This window comes from Neomonachus schauinslandi, chromosome 4 (genome assembly GCF_002201575.2).
Source record: "Neomonachus schauinslandi chromosome 4, ASM220157v2, whole genome shotgun sequence".
In the NCBI taxonomy this organism is placed as follows: domain Eukaryota; kingdom Metazoa; phylum Chordata; class Mammalia; order Carnivora; family Phocidae; genus Neomonachus; species Neomonachus schauinslandi.
Genome location: NC_058406.1, coordinates 26,768,251 through 26,781,330, shown reverse-complemented (window position 1 = coordinate 26,781,330; position 13,080 = coordinate 26,768,251). Strand labels below are relative to the sequence as shown.

The 13,080-nt window shown below is 55.0% G+C and overlaps 1 protein-coding gene across 1 annotated transcript in view; it reads right to left on the bottom strand.

Annotated features, from left to right (window-relative positions):
- The window catches only part of TFAP2E (transcription factor AP-2 epsilon), a 16,235-nt gene that overhangs the window by 2,557 nt on the left and 598 nt on the right, over positions 1–13,080 (bottom strand). The window contains exons 3-6 of the mRNA XM_044913959.1: positions 12,741–13,080; positions 12,128–12,179; positions 1,919–2,141; positions 462–580 (exon numbers count right to left, since the gene is read on the bottom strand). Coding sequence (XP_044769894.1) covers positions 462–580; positions 1,919–2,141; positions 12,128–12,179; positions 12,741–13,080 — 734 coding nt within the window. The remainder of the gene's footprint in view (positions 1–461; positions 581–1,918; positions 2,142–12,127; positions 12,180–12,740) is intronic.

Sequence of the window (13,080 nt, the reverse complement as noted above, 5' to 3'; positions counted from 1 at the left end):
GCCCCACTCTGCCCCACTCTGCCCCACGCTGCCCCACTCTGCCCCACTCTGCCCATTCTGCCCCACTCTGCCCCATTCTGCCCCTGTAGATACCTTCCTCCGGTTTCCCTCCCGGCACAGCCCCAGCCCCTCCCTTGGGGCCACAGGGGCTCTAAGCTCAGGGGTGGCAGCTGAGCCCACCATGTATCCCAGAGCCTGGGCTCGAGATGACTGAGCCCAGAGTCCCCAGCCTCCAGGGAAGGGACTCTCAGGCCCTCATCCCTTCACCCCAACCAAACACCGGCCACTCCTCTCCAACCCTCCATAAGCCCACGCTCGCGCGTTCTATATAGACGTACACACGGATCACACACACCCCTTCCTGACACATGACGCACCATCCTGCGTTAGGGACAGTCCCACAGTCCCACTGGGTGACACATGCCCACCCACACGCCCATGCGCCCTCAGGCCTCACTCACCCTCCACCAGCGAAGTCAGCAGTGTCACGTTGGCAGCCTTGCGACGGCCAGCTGGCAAGTTGAGCCCGATCTTCTCTAGCCGTTCTCGCAGGCAGCGGCCCCCGTTCTTGGACTTGGCCCTTGACGTGCACAAACAGAGACAGACAAACACCATGAAGACAAGGAAGAAGCGTATGGCTAAGTGACCCCAACAGGGCCTTTCCCCCGCCCCCACCCTTGCTGAAGCCGGGGTCTGGCCCTGGGGATGCCCTGGGGCCTCCTTCGGCCCGGTCCCAACCTCCTTCTAACCTCACTGACTTTGCCGCCAAGGTGGGGCTGGAGGGGCCTAGCACCCAGCTCCCAGAGCCGCTCACTTCTCCCTGGTCCTCTCAACAGCAACAGGGACAGCCTGGGTGGGGAAGGACAGGCCAGAATCTTGGGGTGCTTTCCCCCACCTCAGCGCACTGGCTGAGCCATGCACAGCTACCCGGGGACACACAGCCTGATATGCAGAGATACACAGGGACACACACAGTCACCCAGGGACACAGAGAGAAATACGCCTACAGATGAACACACACTGAGGGCGATAAGGACACACACACACACCGCAAGAGTCAGACGTACACAGAGACACGCAGACTCGGGCTCCCAGGGACACACAGGGACGCAGAAACAGGTCACACCGACCCAGGATCCCTGGGACAGATGCACAGACACTCATGGACACACACAAGCCCCTCTGGGGTGCTCGAAGAGACCAGGTATACCCCCACCCCTGCACAAATGCAGCCTCCACACAGAGCTGCGGACACGTAAACACATACGTCTATCCCTAGAAGTACACGCACTCACACACAGGGGAGGGCCCACTGCAGCCAACGCACACAGGAAACTCACGTTCATGGAAACACACACTTCTGGGTGTCCCCCATGCCACACACACACACATGCACGCTTGCACTCACACACACATTCACACACCGTCTTCAGACCCGTCAAAACTCCTAGACCTGAAGCACAAATACCGCCCTCCCCGGGCACAAGGACGTACATGCACAGAGAGAGACAGACAACCAACTGTGAAGACAAACCACAGACCTCAAAACGCATACACACGAGAGAGGCCTGTGCCCCACAGGGAGTGGGCCTCGGGTCCTGGGGTCCCTTTCTTGGGGCAAAGGATGAAGATAGCGCTCTCTCTTCACCAGCCCCAGCCTGTCCATTCTGCCCAACACGGGTCAGTCCTCCATCCCTTCTCTGCGATCAGGCTTCTTTGTCCACCCCCACCCGCAAGCCCACAGACCTGTGGGAGCTGCTGGAGACCTGGCCTGCCCCCAGAACATGCACAGTTCCCTAAGGAGACAGAGATGGAGATGAGGCTGTGGCCTGGGGTGAGGCTGGCCCCTCTCTGCTCCCCTGAGAAGGTCTGAAATGACCACGGACTTCGGCAGGGAACCGTCGGCTGGCCGTCCTACCTGCGAAGGACACCGCCCAGGAGGGAGGCATTGAGGCACTCGGGAGGCGAGAGTCGCCGCTGGACCTCCCCCACCGTCACCTTGTACTTGGACGTCGAGCTGAGCAGGGAGAGCCGGCCTGGCACGGAGCAGAAGACCTCACTGGGGTTCGTGATGCCACCAACCAGGCTGTCTTTGGCCAGTGAGAGGGCCGAGAGGCTGCTGGCTTTGGAGGGGATGGGGACTGCAGAATGGAAGCAAGAGCAAGGGAGAGAGAGACAACACTGAGCCGGGGAGTGCAGGACGCGGGCGCCAGCCAGCTGTGGAGTGGGAGCACTGAGGAAGCGCCATGTCCTGGGCACCATGCCACATCTGGGCACACAGCCACATCGGAACAGCCCAGCGCCTCTCCGAGGGCAGTTTCTACTGTCCCTGCTTTACAAGAGACCAAGGCACACTGAGGTTAACGTGACTCACCCAAGTCCACTCAGCTAATGGGTGGTGGGAACCGAACCCGGAGTCGTCTAGCTCTTGTACCTGTGTTCCCTTTACTGAGCCAGGCTGGTGCCCTGTTAACTCAGCTTCTGCAGAGTCCTGGAGTCGGGGAAAGTGCAGTCAAAGAGAGAGCCACAAGACGGAGGCAGGAACCCTGGGTCACCGCAGCAGGGCCCAGCTAGGCCTGCACAAACGCAAGGAGTCCTCAGCTCCCCCTGCCTGCTTATGACCCCCACATGCCACCCCCAAGATCAGTGAAGGCCTGGGGACTTTGGGATCCCACATCCTGGGGGCAGGAAGGTTATGACCCCATTAGGCCTCTGGCACTGGCCCTCTTCCTGCTGAGTCACTGTGGGATGCTCAAGGAGACAGGAATAAAGAGATACACCCCCAAAGGCCCCTGCCCCAAAAGCTCTCTATCCACTGATCTGTGTAGGGTAGGGAAGGGACTCTGAGAAGTTAATTTTCTAAAACCCACTTGGAGGGGCTCCTGGGTGGCTCAGTTGGTTAAATGTCCGATGCTTGATCTCAGCTCAAGTCTTGATCTCAGGGCTGTGAGTTCAAGCCCCACATTGGACTACACGCTGGGTGTGGAGCCTACTTGGAAAAACAAACAAACAAACAAACAAACAAACAAACAAAACAACCCCAACTTAGATACTCTTGGCTCTAAAAGAAAGTTCTTTCTGTGGTCTAACCTCCATTCTCCTGCTTAGCCTCAAAGGGAAGGGAAAATAATCGAGGCCCTTGCTTCCACCTGGGCTTCTCTTCCTCCAAGGAAGTGAGAGCCTTGGGAGAGCAGGAGAGAAGGCAGGCAGTCCTTGTGTGTGTGTATGGGGCTGGACTAAGTGGGAAGCCCGAGGCCAACAGTTGATTGAGCACTCGCTATGCTATGTCCTTACACGGATCATGTCACCGAATCCTCAGAACAACGCACGAGGGGGCTATGTTTACTATTCCCATTTTATAGATGGGGAGACTGAAGCCCAGAGAGGTGAAGTAGTGTGCCTGAGATCACACAGCTGCTAGCCTGAGAACCAGTACAAGCCCTGGACTGTGGTCTCAAAGGCAGGAGCCCTCCAGCCATTCAGCAATGATTTGCTGAGCCCTGTGTGCCAGGGAATGCAGAGGTAAGCAAGGCTGACCGGTTCTCAGCCTGGCAGAGCCCCTCCAGCTTTTCCGTCTCTGGATGTGCATTCCCACCCTCCCCCAGGACACCTGGCCAGAAACCTCAGTGATGCCCTCCACCTGCCCTCTCCCACCACATCCCTTCTGTCACTGTGTCCTGCGGCTCTCCTTTTTCCACGGGCCCCCCAGATGCAGCCACTTCTCTAGCACAGACGCTCGCTCACTTCCCGCCTGAAATTCGGTGCAGCTCTGCTCTGGTCTCCCTGCTCCCGCCCCAAAGGATCTTTCTGAAACACATCACTCTCCAGGCTAAAACCCATCAGTGCCCGTCACTTGCCCTCGAATCAGATCCCAGCTTCAGAGCAGGACAGGATGAGGTCGCCTATCCTTCAGCGAGTGCCAGCTGTTTATCAAGTGCTTTACACAAACAGCTCTATGAGGTAGATGCTCTTCTCTATCCCCATTTCAAATTGGAGAAACTAAAAGTTCAGAGAGGGTCAGATGGGTGGCATAGCAAGTAGGGAGCAGAAATGGGTCTTGAACTCTGATCATGGACTCCAAAGTTCACATCCTTAACCATCCTTGCGCCTTCCATGTAATGCCCTCCTTCACCCACTTTGTGTTCCGGCTGCTGCTTACCCCTCTTGCCTGGTCCCCCATTTGTCCTTTAGGCTCTCGACCCACACTGACCAACAGAAATATACTATTTTATATATATATATTTCTGTTACATACTATATTTATACATAGAGTATAGTATATTTCTGTTATATAGCATATATATATAATATATATATAATTTATATATACATAGAACATAAATTTAAATTTTCTAGGAGCCCTATTTTTATTTTTTTATTTTTTATTTTTTTTAAAGATTTTATTTATTTATTTGAGAGCGTGAGAATGAGAGAGAGTACATGAGAGGGGGGAGGGTCAGAGGGAGAAGCAGGCTCCTCGCTGAGCAGGGAGCCCGATGCGGGACTCGATCCCAGGACTCCAGGATCTTGACCTGAGCCGAAGGCAGTCGCTTAACCAACTGAGCCACCCAGGCGCCCGGAGCCCTATTTTTAAAAAAGTAAAAAGAGGGACGTTTGGGTGGCTCAGTTGGTTGGTCGTCTGCCTTCGGCTCAGGTCATGATCCCAGGGTCCCAGGATCAAGTCCCGCATCGGGCTCCCTGCTCAGTGGGGAGCCTGCTTCTCCCTCTGCCTGCTCTGCCCACTGCTCCCCCTGCTTGTGCCCCCCTCCAACAAATAAATAAATAAAATCTTAAAAAAAAAGTAAAAAGAAACGTGAGGTTAATTTTAATATATTTTATTTACCCCAATGTGTCAAAAATACTATCAAAGAAATGTGTCATCAATATTTTAAAGATTATTAATGAGCTATTTTACATTCTTCCCTTGTACTTAGCCTTCAAAATTCAATGCATATTTTACATTCCAGCCAATCTAGATTCGGACTAGCCACATTTCAGGTGCCCAACAGCCACACGCGCCCGGCGGCTCCCACTGTGGACAGCACAGCTCTAGGCTTCAAAGAGGGGGAGCACAACGGGTAACAAGGAAGCAAAGTGTGGGGGACAGGCGCCGCCCTATGGAAAGCCCCTCCGTGGCTGAGAGGTACCATGCAGGACACACCAACATTGCCAGAACTCCCGCTTTATTTGTTTGCTGATGAAACCAGGATTCTGGATTTCTTTGTGAAATCTCTGGATTTTTAAACCCTGGCAACTGATTCAAAAATTTAAAAAACCCAGGGGTGCCTGGGTGGCTCAGTCGGTTAAGCGTCTGCCACGGCTCAGGTCATGATCCCAGGGAAAGTGGAAAGCCTGCTTCTCCCTCTCTGCCGCTCCCCCTGCTTGTGCTCTCTCTCTCTCTGTCAAATAAATACCTAAAATATTCAAAGAAATAATAAAAAATAAATAAAAAGAAGGGCAGAATGACTGTCCTCCCTCCCATGACCCCTAGCCAGAGGCAGCAGTCAGAAGGAATAGAAAATTCTCTCCTCCAGCAGCCTCCTCCATCCCAACTTCTATTCAAACCAGGGGCTCCCTGAGGCCAAGCCCCGTATGAGGGGAGGGAGACCAAGGCTGCATGAGGCTGTTTGTGCACGTGCAGAGACCCATGTGAGCATTCGTGTGCCACAAAAATGGTCACACAGCCTGTGATGCCTGTCATGGACAGAGCAGTGAGGGCGAGAGTGTGCGCGTGCGCACTGGCTCACTGAACGAGGACTGATCCCCAGTTCTACACACAGACAGAGTTTCTGCCCTCCTGAGTGTTGCAGGGATGTGGCAGCTTGTATATGGATATCTGCAGGTGCATTTGCTCCTGTCGATACAGTTAAACATGGAGTGTATATGCCTGCACCCGGGTGCTGTTGAGTGTAGGTGCAGGACAGGTGGACATACGTTTGGGTATGGAACGACAGACTCTGCTGCCTCCCCCACTTGTCCTTCCCCTTTTCCTCAGAGCCTCTGCCCTCAGAAATGGCAAGAGAAATGGAACCCAAGGTTAGGGAAGTGGATGGCATGAGAAAAGGACAGTCACGGAGGTAGGAATTAAGCTAGCACAGACTGCAAAGCAGGGACACTGGTGTTTGTCTCCCACACCACAGTGACTCCTGAGGCTGAAGTGGTCTATTCATGGTGTCCTCCCTGCCTCCCCCGCCCCCCCCCAATACCCAAGCAGAAGCCAAGACACTACAGACACAAGATCTCCTAGTCGTCCAACCTGTCAGACAAGACCCACACACTTGTCTACACACTCCATCCACAGGTGGTAGATACTGTCTGAGCACTGAATCTGGGGACAGTGCAAAAGATTCTCCCGGAAAGCTGACTAAAATTTCAATTCTGTCTAGAAGAAAACCCCGGGGAAAAAAATCACTGTGCTCTTGGGCTGGGGAATGAGTTTCTGGATTCAACCCCAAAAGCATGATCCATAAAAGGAAATAATGATAAAGTGGACTTCACGAAAATTAAAAACCTTTGCACCTCAAAAGGCGCTATTAAAAAAATTGAAAGACAAATCATAAACTTGAAGAAAACATTTGCAAATCATATATCTGATCAAGGATGTATATCCAGAATATGTAAAGAATTCCTGTAACTCTATTAATAAGATAAACAACCCAACTGGAAAATGGTCAAAATATGTGAATAGATATCTCACTAAAAATGACATATGGATGGCTAATAAGCACGTGAAAAAGTGCTCAACATCATTAGTCATTAGGGAAATGCAAATTAAAACTATACTGAGGTACTACCAGAATGGCTATCATAAAAAAGACAGACAATATTTGGGTGCCTGGGTGGCACAGTCGGTTAAGCATTCAACTCTTGGTTTTGGCTAGGGTCGTGATCTCATGGGTCATGGGATAGAGCCCCAAGTCAGGCTCCGCACTCAGCAGCGAGTCTGCTTGAGATTCTCTCTCCCTCTGCCCCGCCCACTCGTGCTCTCTTGCTCCCCTTCTCTAAAACAAATAAATAAATCTTAAAAAAAAAAAAAAAGATAGACAATGTCAAGTGTAGGTAAAGAACCCTCTTGCGCTGTTGCTAGTAGAAATGTAAAACAGAATAGCCCGTTAGAAAACTGCATGCCAGTCTCCTAAGAAATTAAACACAAACTTACCATAACATCAAGCAATTTCATTCCTAGGAATTTACCTAAGAGCCATGAAAACATACATCCACACAAAGACATGTATGTGAATGATCAGAGCAGCATTGCTCATAGTAGCCAAAAAGTGGAAACATCCCAAGTGTCCATCAACTGATGAATGGATACACAAAATGTGTTTCATGCATGCAATGGAGTACTACTACTCAGCAACACGAAGAAGGGGACTACTCACACCTGCTATGACACAGATGAACCTCAAAAACATTATGCTAAGTAAAAAGAGCTAGGTGCACCCTCAGCATATTTATTTATTCCGTTGATATAACATGTCCAGAATATGCAAATGTATAGAAAGAAAGCAGATCAGTGGTTGTCTAAGGCTTGGGGTGGGAATGAGAATTAACTACAAATGGGAATGAAGGAATTTTAGCAGGTGATGGAAATGTCTTAAGACTGATTGTGGTAATGGCTACACAACTCTATAAATTTACTAAAAATCATCGAATTATACTCTTAAATGGGTGAATTTTAGGTCTGTACATTTTACTTCAACAAATCTGTTAAGAAATGCAAGTTCCAAGGCCATACTTCCAGGGACTCTCGTTCAGTAGATGCGGAGTGGTGCCCAGGAAATCTGCATTTTTAAAATAAACACCTCAAAGGGATTCTGATGCATGTGGTTTCCTAGCCCACACTCAGGGTACACTGGCCCAGAGGGGGGAGGGGAGCGGCTGGAGGAAGGTAGACAGGAGGCGTAGTGACGCCCTCCCCAGCCCACTTGAGCCTCTTTGTCTGCCCTCGGTGGGGCCTGCTCGCTAACTTTCCTTCCCACTAACTAACCTTCACTCTCCTGCCCTATGTGGCCCTCAGCTACTATCCAAACCCTATCTGCTTGGGCACCAGTTTTTCAGTCTCTTTCTGGGGCGGACAGTGGCCTGGGAGGCAAGGAAGGCAGGAATGTAGAAGTTTGGGTCAGATCCTCTCTATGTAAAACCAATTTTTGTTTCTTGTGGATTTTTGGCAGTACTTCTTATTTTAAAATACTGCATTAAGATATATTATTTACCTGGGGTGCCTGAGTGGCTCAGTCGGTTAAGTGTCTGACTTGATTTCAGCTCAAGTCATGATCTCAGGGTCCTCAGATTGAGCCCCCCCTTGGGCTCTGTGCTCAGCAGGGAGTCTGCTTGAGGATTCTCTCTCCGTTTCCCTCTGCCCCTCCCCTCCCCCATTCATGCGAGAGAGTGTGCTCTCTCTCTCTCTCCCTTTCTAAAGTAAATAAATAAATCTTTAAAAAAAAAAAAAGATACACTATTTATCTAATCCTTGCCTCAGAAGTGAGTACTTCACTCACTCACTGGAGGCCTGGCTCTGCTGAGATTCACTTGGAAGCCCAGACCCTCCCCATCCCCCTTTCTTTCCCTGGAGCCAAGGCGAGCAGAGGAGAGGGTAGCTATTTACCTCAGCCCCTGCTCTGGAGACCCTGAGATTGGACCACAGGGCCCGGCATAAAGGGATGTTCCCACCCCCAACTAGGCACCCACCCACTCTCCTGGAGGGGAGGAATTCTCATCCCTGAACCACTGCCCTCCAGCTGTGGCCGTATAACCTGAAACCCGCGCAGATTTTAACCCTTGTAACCTGTCTGGCTTTTCCACAGTGGAGGTCGTTTGGACACGCTGTGCCTAGTGCAGCGAAAATAGCTCAGCCCTTTCTACATCCTCTGTCCCAGTGCACTCGGACCTCAAAACCCATCACTCATTGATTCAACAAACACCCGTGAAGCACCTGCGGAGACAGTCTTAACCTCTCCTGTAAGAAGCCCCCCAACCTCAGGCACTCAGCGCTCCTCCTCTGAGCCCTCACACGACCAGGGCCGATTTCCCCACCTCACCGCATTTCCAGGCTAGAAAATATTCCCATCCAGGGATGTGTCCCCCTCCAGTCCCGCTTGCTTTCTGTGCCCCTAGGGCAGGTTGCAAAACTGGAGGTAACGAAGGTGGGCAGAAAATGGAGGGCTCCCAGCCTCTCCTTGGGTCGGCCTCGGCTCCATCTGCCACCCCGGGCCCCACACCATGGCTGCAAGGGGCAAGCCCACAGGGCCGTGTAAGGTGGGGCGGAGGCTTCTCTTCCCCTCCCCTCCAGGACAAGTGCCTGGAGTATCGAAAGTTTTACAACCAAGGTCTGGACCCTCGAGAACTCCCAGGCTTCCCTCCCCCGCCGGCGACACCCTACGATAGATAGACTGCTTCTGGGGTAGGGCGGGGGCTGCCCGGATTTCGCACCCAGGGCCTCAGCTGCCCGGCCTCAACCTCAGCTGTCCCTCCCGCCGGGGCCAAAAATGATTTCCTATCATTCTAGGGCCCAGGTGGGCCGGTGGGCCTCCACCAGCTCCGGCAGGCGCCGGAGGTCTTCAGGATGTTACCGGGGCTCTCGAGGTCATCGGAAGGGCCTGAGGCCGAAGAAGGACGCTAATCCACGGCCCCCTGGCGCCCCGCGGTGACGGCGGAAGTCCCCGGCGAAACTGCCCGCTGCGCGCCGCGCTCCAGCCCGGCCACCTGCTTAGCCACAGCGGCTCCGCGCCGTCGCCCGCCCATGCGGCCCCTAGGTGAGGACCTTCGGGGACCAGCTCTGCCTCGGCGTTTGCAAAGCTGGAAAGCGCGGGCACTGACCCGCTCTCGTCCCCCAAGGCGCGCCGCGCGGACGGAGGGCCGAGCTCGCCGCTAGCGAACCAGGCGCTTCCCTCCACAGGGAGCCTCCGGCTTTCACCGCTCGCCCTTGGCCGCCGCGCTCCGGGTTGTGACTCGTCGTCCGGGGTGGGGCGCCCAGGTCGCCGCGCTCTGTCTCGCTGCGCTCGGCCACCGACGGGGGGGCACTGCGGTGTGGCGGCTGTGCGCGCCCACGGCCGGGACGGCCAGCGCCGCGCCAGCGCCCACATCCGCCCCGCGGGACCCAGCGGGCCGCACTCCGGGCAACCCCAGCTGCCCTCCCTGTGGTCCTGGAACCGCTACTGGGGATTCCGGCGCACACCTAGGACCCGGAATTTATGACAGCTGATGTCCTTTGAGAGAAACCAACTCAGGGCAATTCCAGTGCCTCCTCGCAGCTAGCTTCCTGTCTTGGCTCTGGCCTGGGGGTTGAAATTTAAGGTACTCAGAGCCCCAGCTGATCCTTCTACCCTTCCCCAGGGCAGAGGTTCCCAAGCTCCTACCCCAAATGCTGGGAGGCTGGCCTCCCCCAAGGAATCAGTGAGCCCAGCCGCTCCCCCCAACCCGCCCCAGCCCCTCGAGCCTGGGCGGAAGCCGGGAACTGGGGGCCGAGACCATGATTGTATCTCCGGGTGGACGCAGCTCAGCGGCAGGCTCTTGCCAACTGCAGACCGAGCTCTTCCTTTCGACGAGTTCCCAGAAGTCCACTAAGCCAAGACAGCAGCACCCGCCACCTCAGTGACTACTCCAGGAAGCCGGTTCCAGCTTCCTCTCCACATCCCCATCTCCAGGTGACACAGCCCGACACCTGGAGGCTCTCCTCCCCTAAGTTCCGGGAAGCCTGTCCCTTCATCTTACCCCCCACACGCTCTAGGTTGTCCAACTAACTTTGAGTCCCTGGTAACCCAGCTCCGGCTCCTGGAAGTCCGGCCCCTCGCCCCCATCCCTACCCCAGCCTCAGCCCCAGTCTCTGGTGAGAACACGGGAAGTGCAAACAGTGCCTGGACTTGAATTCACTCTTTTGAAAAACAACTGGAGCCAAATCCTGCGGGATCTGTGCCTGCTCCAGGCACGTCAGGCTTGTGTGTGCCACTGAATTCCTCCCCGGGGCACCCGCCCCAAATCTAAGGAGCCCGCCCAAAGCCTGGACCCCTCTGACTCTCTGCGTCTCATTCTCTCTCTTTCTCACCTTTTCCTGGCAAGTCCAGAACTTGGTCCTCCAGCTGGAAAATCCACTGGAGGGCAGGTCTCAAATTCCTGGCTTTTACTAGTGCAGAGACACAAACACTCCCCAAAACACACAGGGCGTGATTCTCACATGCTTAGAGATCCTCAGTACCAAAGAACAAATTCCAGGACACAACAAAGACCCTCACACACACATAGAAACTCCCAAACACTCAGAAATATACACCAACATAGTGGACACGCATCACACACTCAGCAATAGAGACACACATGCCAAAAAATACCAGAAAGACAGCTAGGAAAGGAACATACCAGACATGTACAGGACCCTGAACTCACATAGGACATCCACGATCAGGCAGGTCCTGGCCCTCCTATACTCAGACTAACACACCACACACCAACTCCCATAACCCTAAATGCAGAAAGAGGCTCCTGCAAGGACAGAAAATTCCCCCTGGGAAAACTCAAGTTTCCCCTACCCCTTAATCGACCCCAAGGCCCTGCTTGCTGGGAAGGAAAGCTTGCCTAGCTAGGAAATGGTAAGGCATTGTAATGTGGAAATCATTTAAGGAAACCCATGGGAACTGCACCCCCATTCCCACCTCTTAGGAAACAGGAAAGTAGTTTAACTCGTTCTGCAAATTAATTCCAGATCTACAAGAGCGCCCTCCACTCGGTAGGAAGAGGCCAAGACCCTCTGTGTGGCTTGGCTGGCCCAAGCAGCAGAGTGAATCCGATGGGCTCGGCCCACTCCAGGCCGCAGGCTCTGGGGGCCAGACGCCAGCCAGCCCATCTGCCCAAGCTCTGGTCAGGACCACAGCCTCTGCTGCCCCTCTAATGGGCGAGGAAGAGTGCCGGCTGGCCACTGAACCCAGCGACACACAGGAGGCAAGCACCACAGGGAAGAAAATGGGTCTGTGCATTGGGGGGGGGGGGGGGGCCGGCCGGGCGCCCCCCCCCCCGGACCAAAGGGGGGGGGGCCGGAGAGGGGGGAAAAAGGGGGGGGGGGGGGGGGGGGGGGGGGGGGGAGCCTGAACCATCTCCCCCAGTTCTGCTCTAGCAGATGCATGCTGTTCCTTACCTTTCTTGATCACGGACTGGTCCAGAAGACTCATTCCGGTCTCATCCATGGTCTGAAAACAGGAGAGGCAGTGGTAAGGGTGCTTGTGGACCTAGTCCCCTGTCACTTCCCAAGCCCCTGCTGTCCCTGGTCCTGGTCCTGTCTGCTCTGCCCGAGGCTCACCACCTATACTGGGGGCAGCCACAGGCGGGAACCAGGACTGCCTTATAGCTGAAGCCCTTGGATCCTCACCCTGCCGTGGGAAATAGGAATTTTGAACCTTGGACAACTCCTCCGCCTCTCTTCGCGTCAGGCACAGGCTGCCCCAGCGGAATGGGACTGGACCATAGATGCCCCACGTGGCCCAGCGGAGAGCTAAGGAAGTGTTTGAGCCTCTGCCCATTTACTCCACCAGGGCTTGCCGCCCTCCAGGCACCGCGCACTGACTTGGTGCCAGGCCGCCTGAATGGACAGGCAGCATCTAACCCGGATTTGGGACTCGTCCTCGGAGTCATGAGTGAGAAGTGGCAGGCTGAGAGAAGAGTCAAAGGCCCGCCTTCGTCACCGTGCCTCCAGCCAGAGTCCTAAATCACCGCGGCCGGTCCTGGCCCATCCCGGACCGTTCGGGCCTCACCTGCAGGTCGTCTAGGCCGGGCGGCGCCGCCAGCCCAGGGAGGCCGAGGGGCGCGTCTGCCAGGCCGTGCGCGCCGTCGGCCAGGCAGTGCAGGAGCCGGGGCACCGCGGCGGCGTAGTCGCGGCGCGGGTCGAGGCCCAGCGCGCGGGCGGGAGGCGCCAGCAGGCCGGGCGGCTCGTCGTGGGCGCGGGCGGCGGCGCGGGGCGCGGCCCAGGCGGCCTGCGGAGGCTGCGGCTGTGCCAGGTGCGTCAGGCCGCCGTACGGGTCCCCGGCCAGGTGGGGAAAGGCGGTAGCGGCGTCGGGCGCCTGGCCGTAGGGCAGTGGCGGCTGCGGGTAGGGC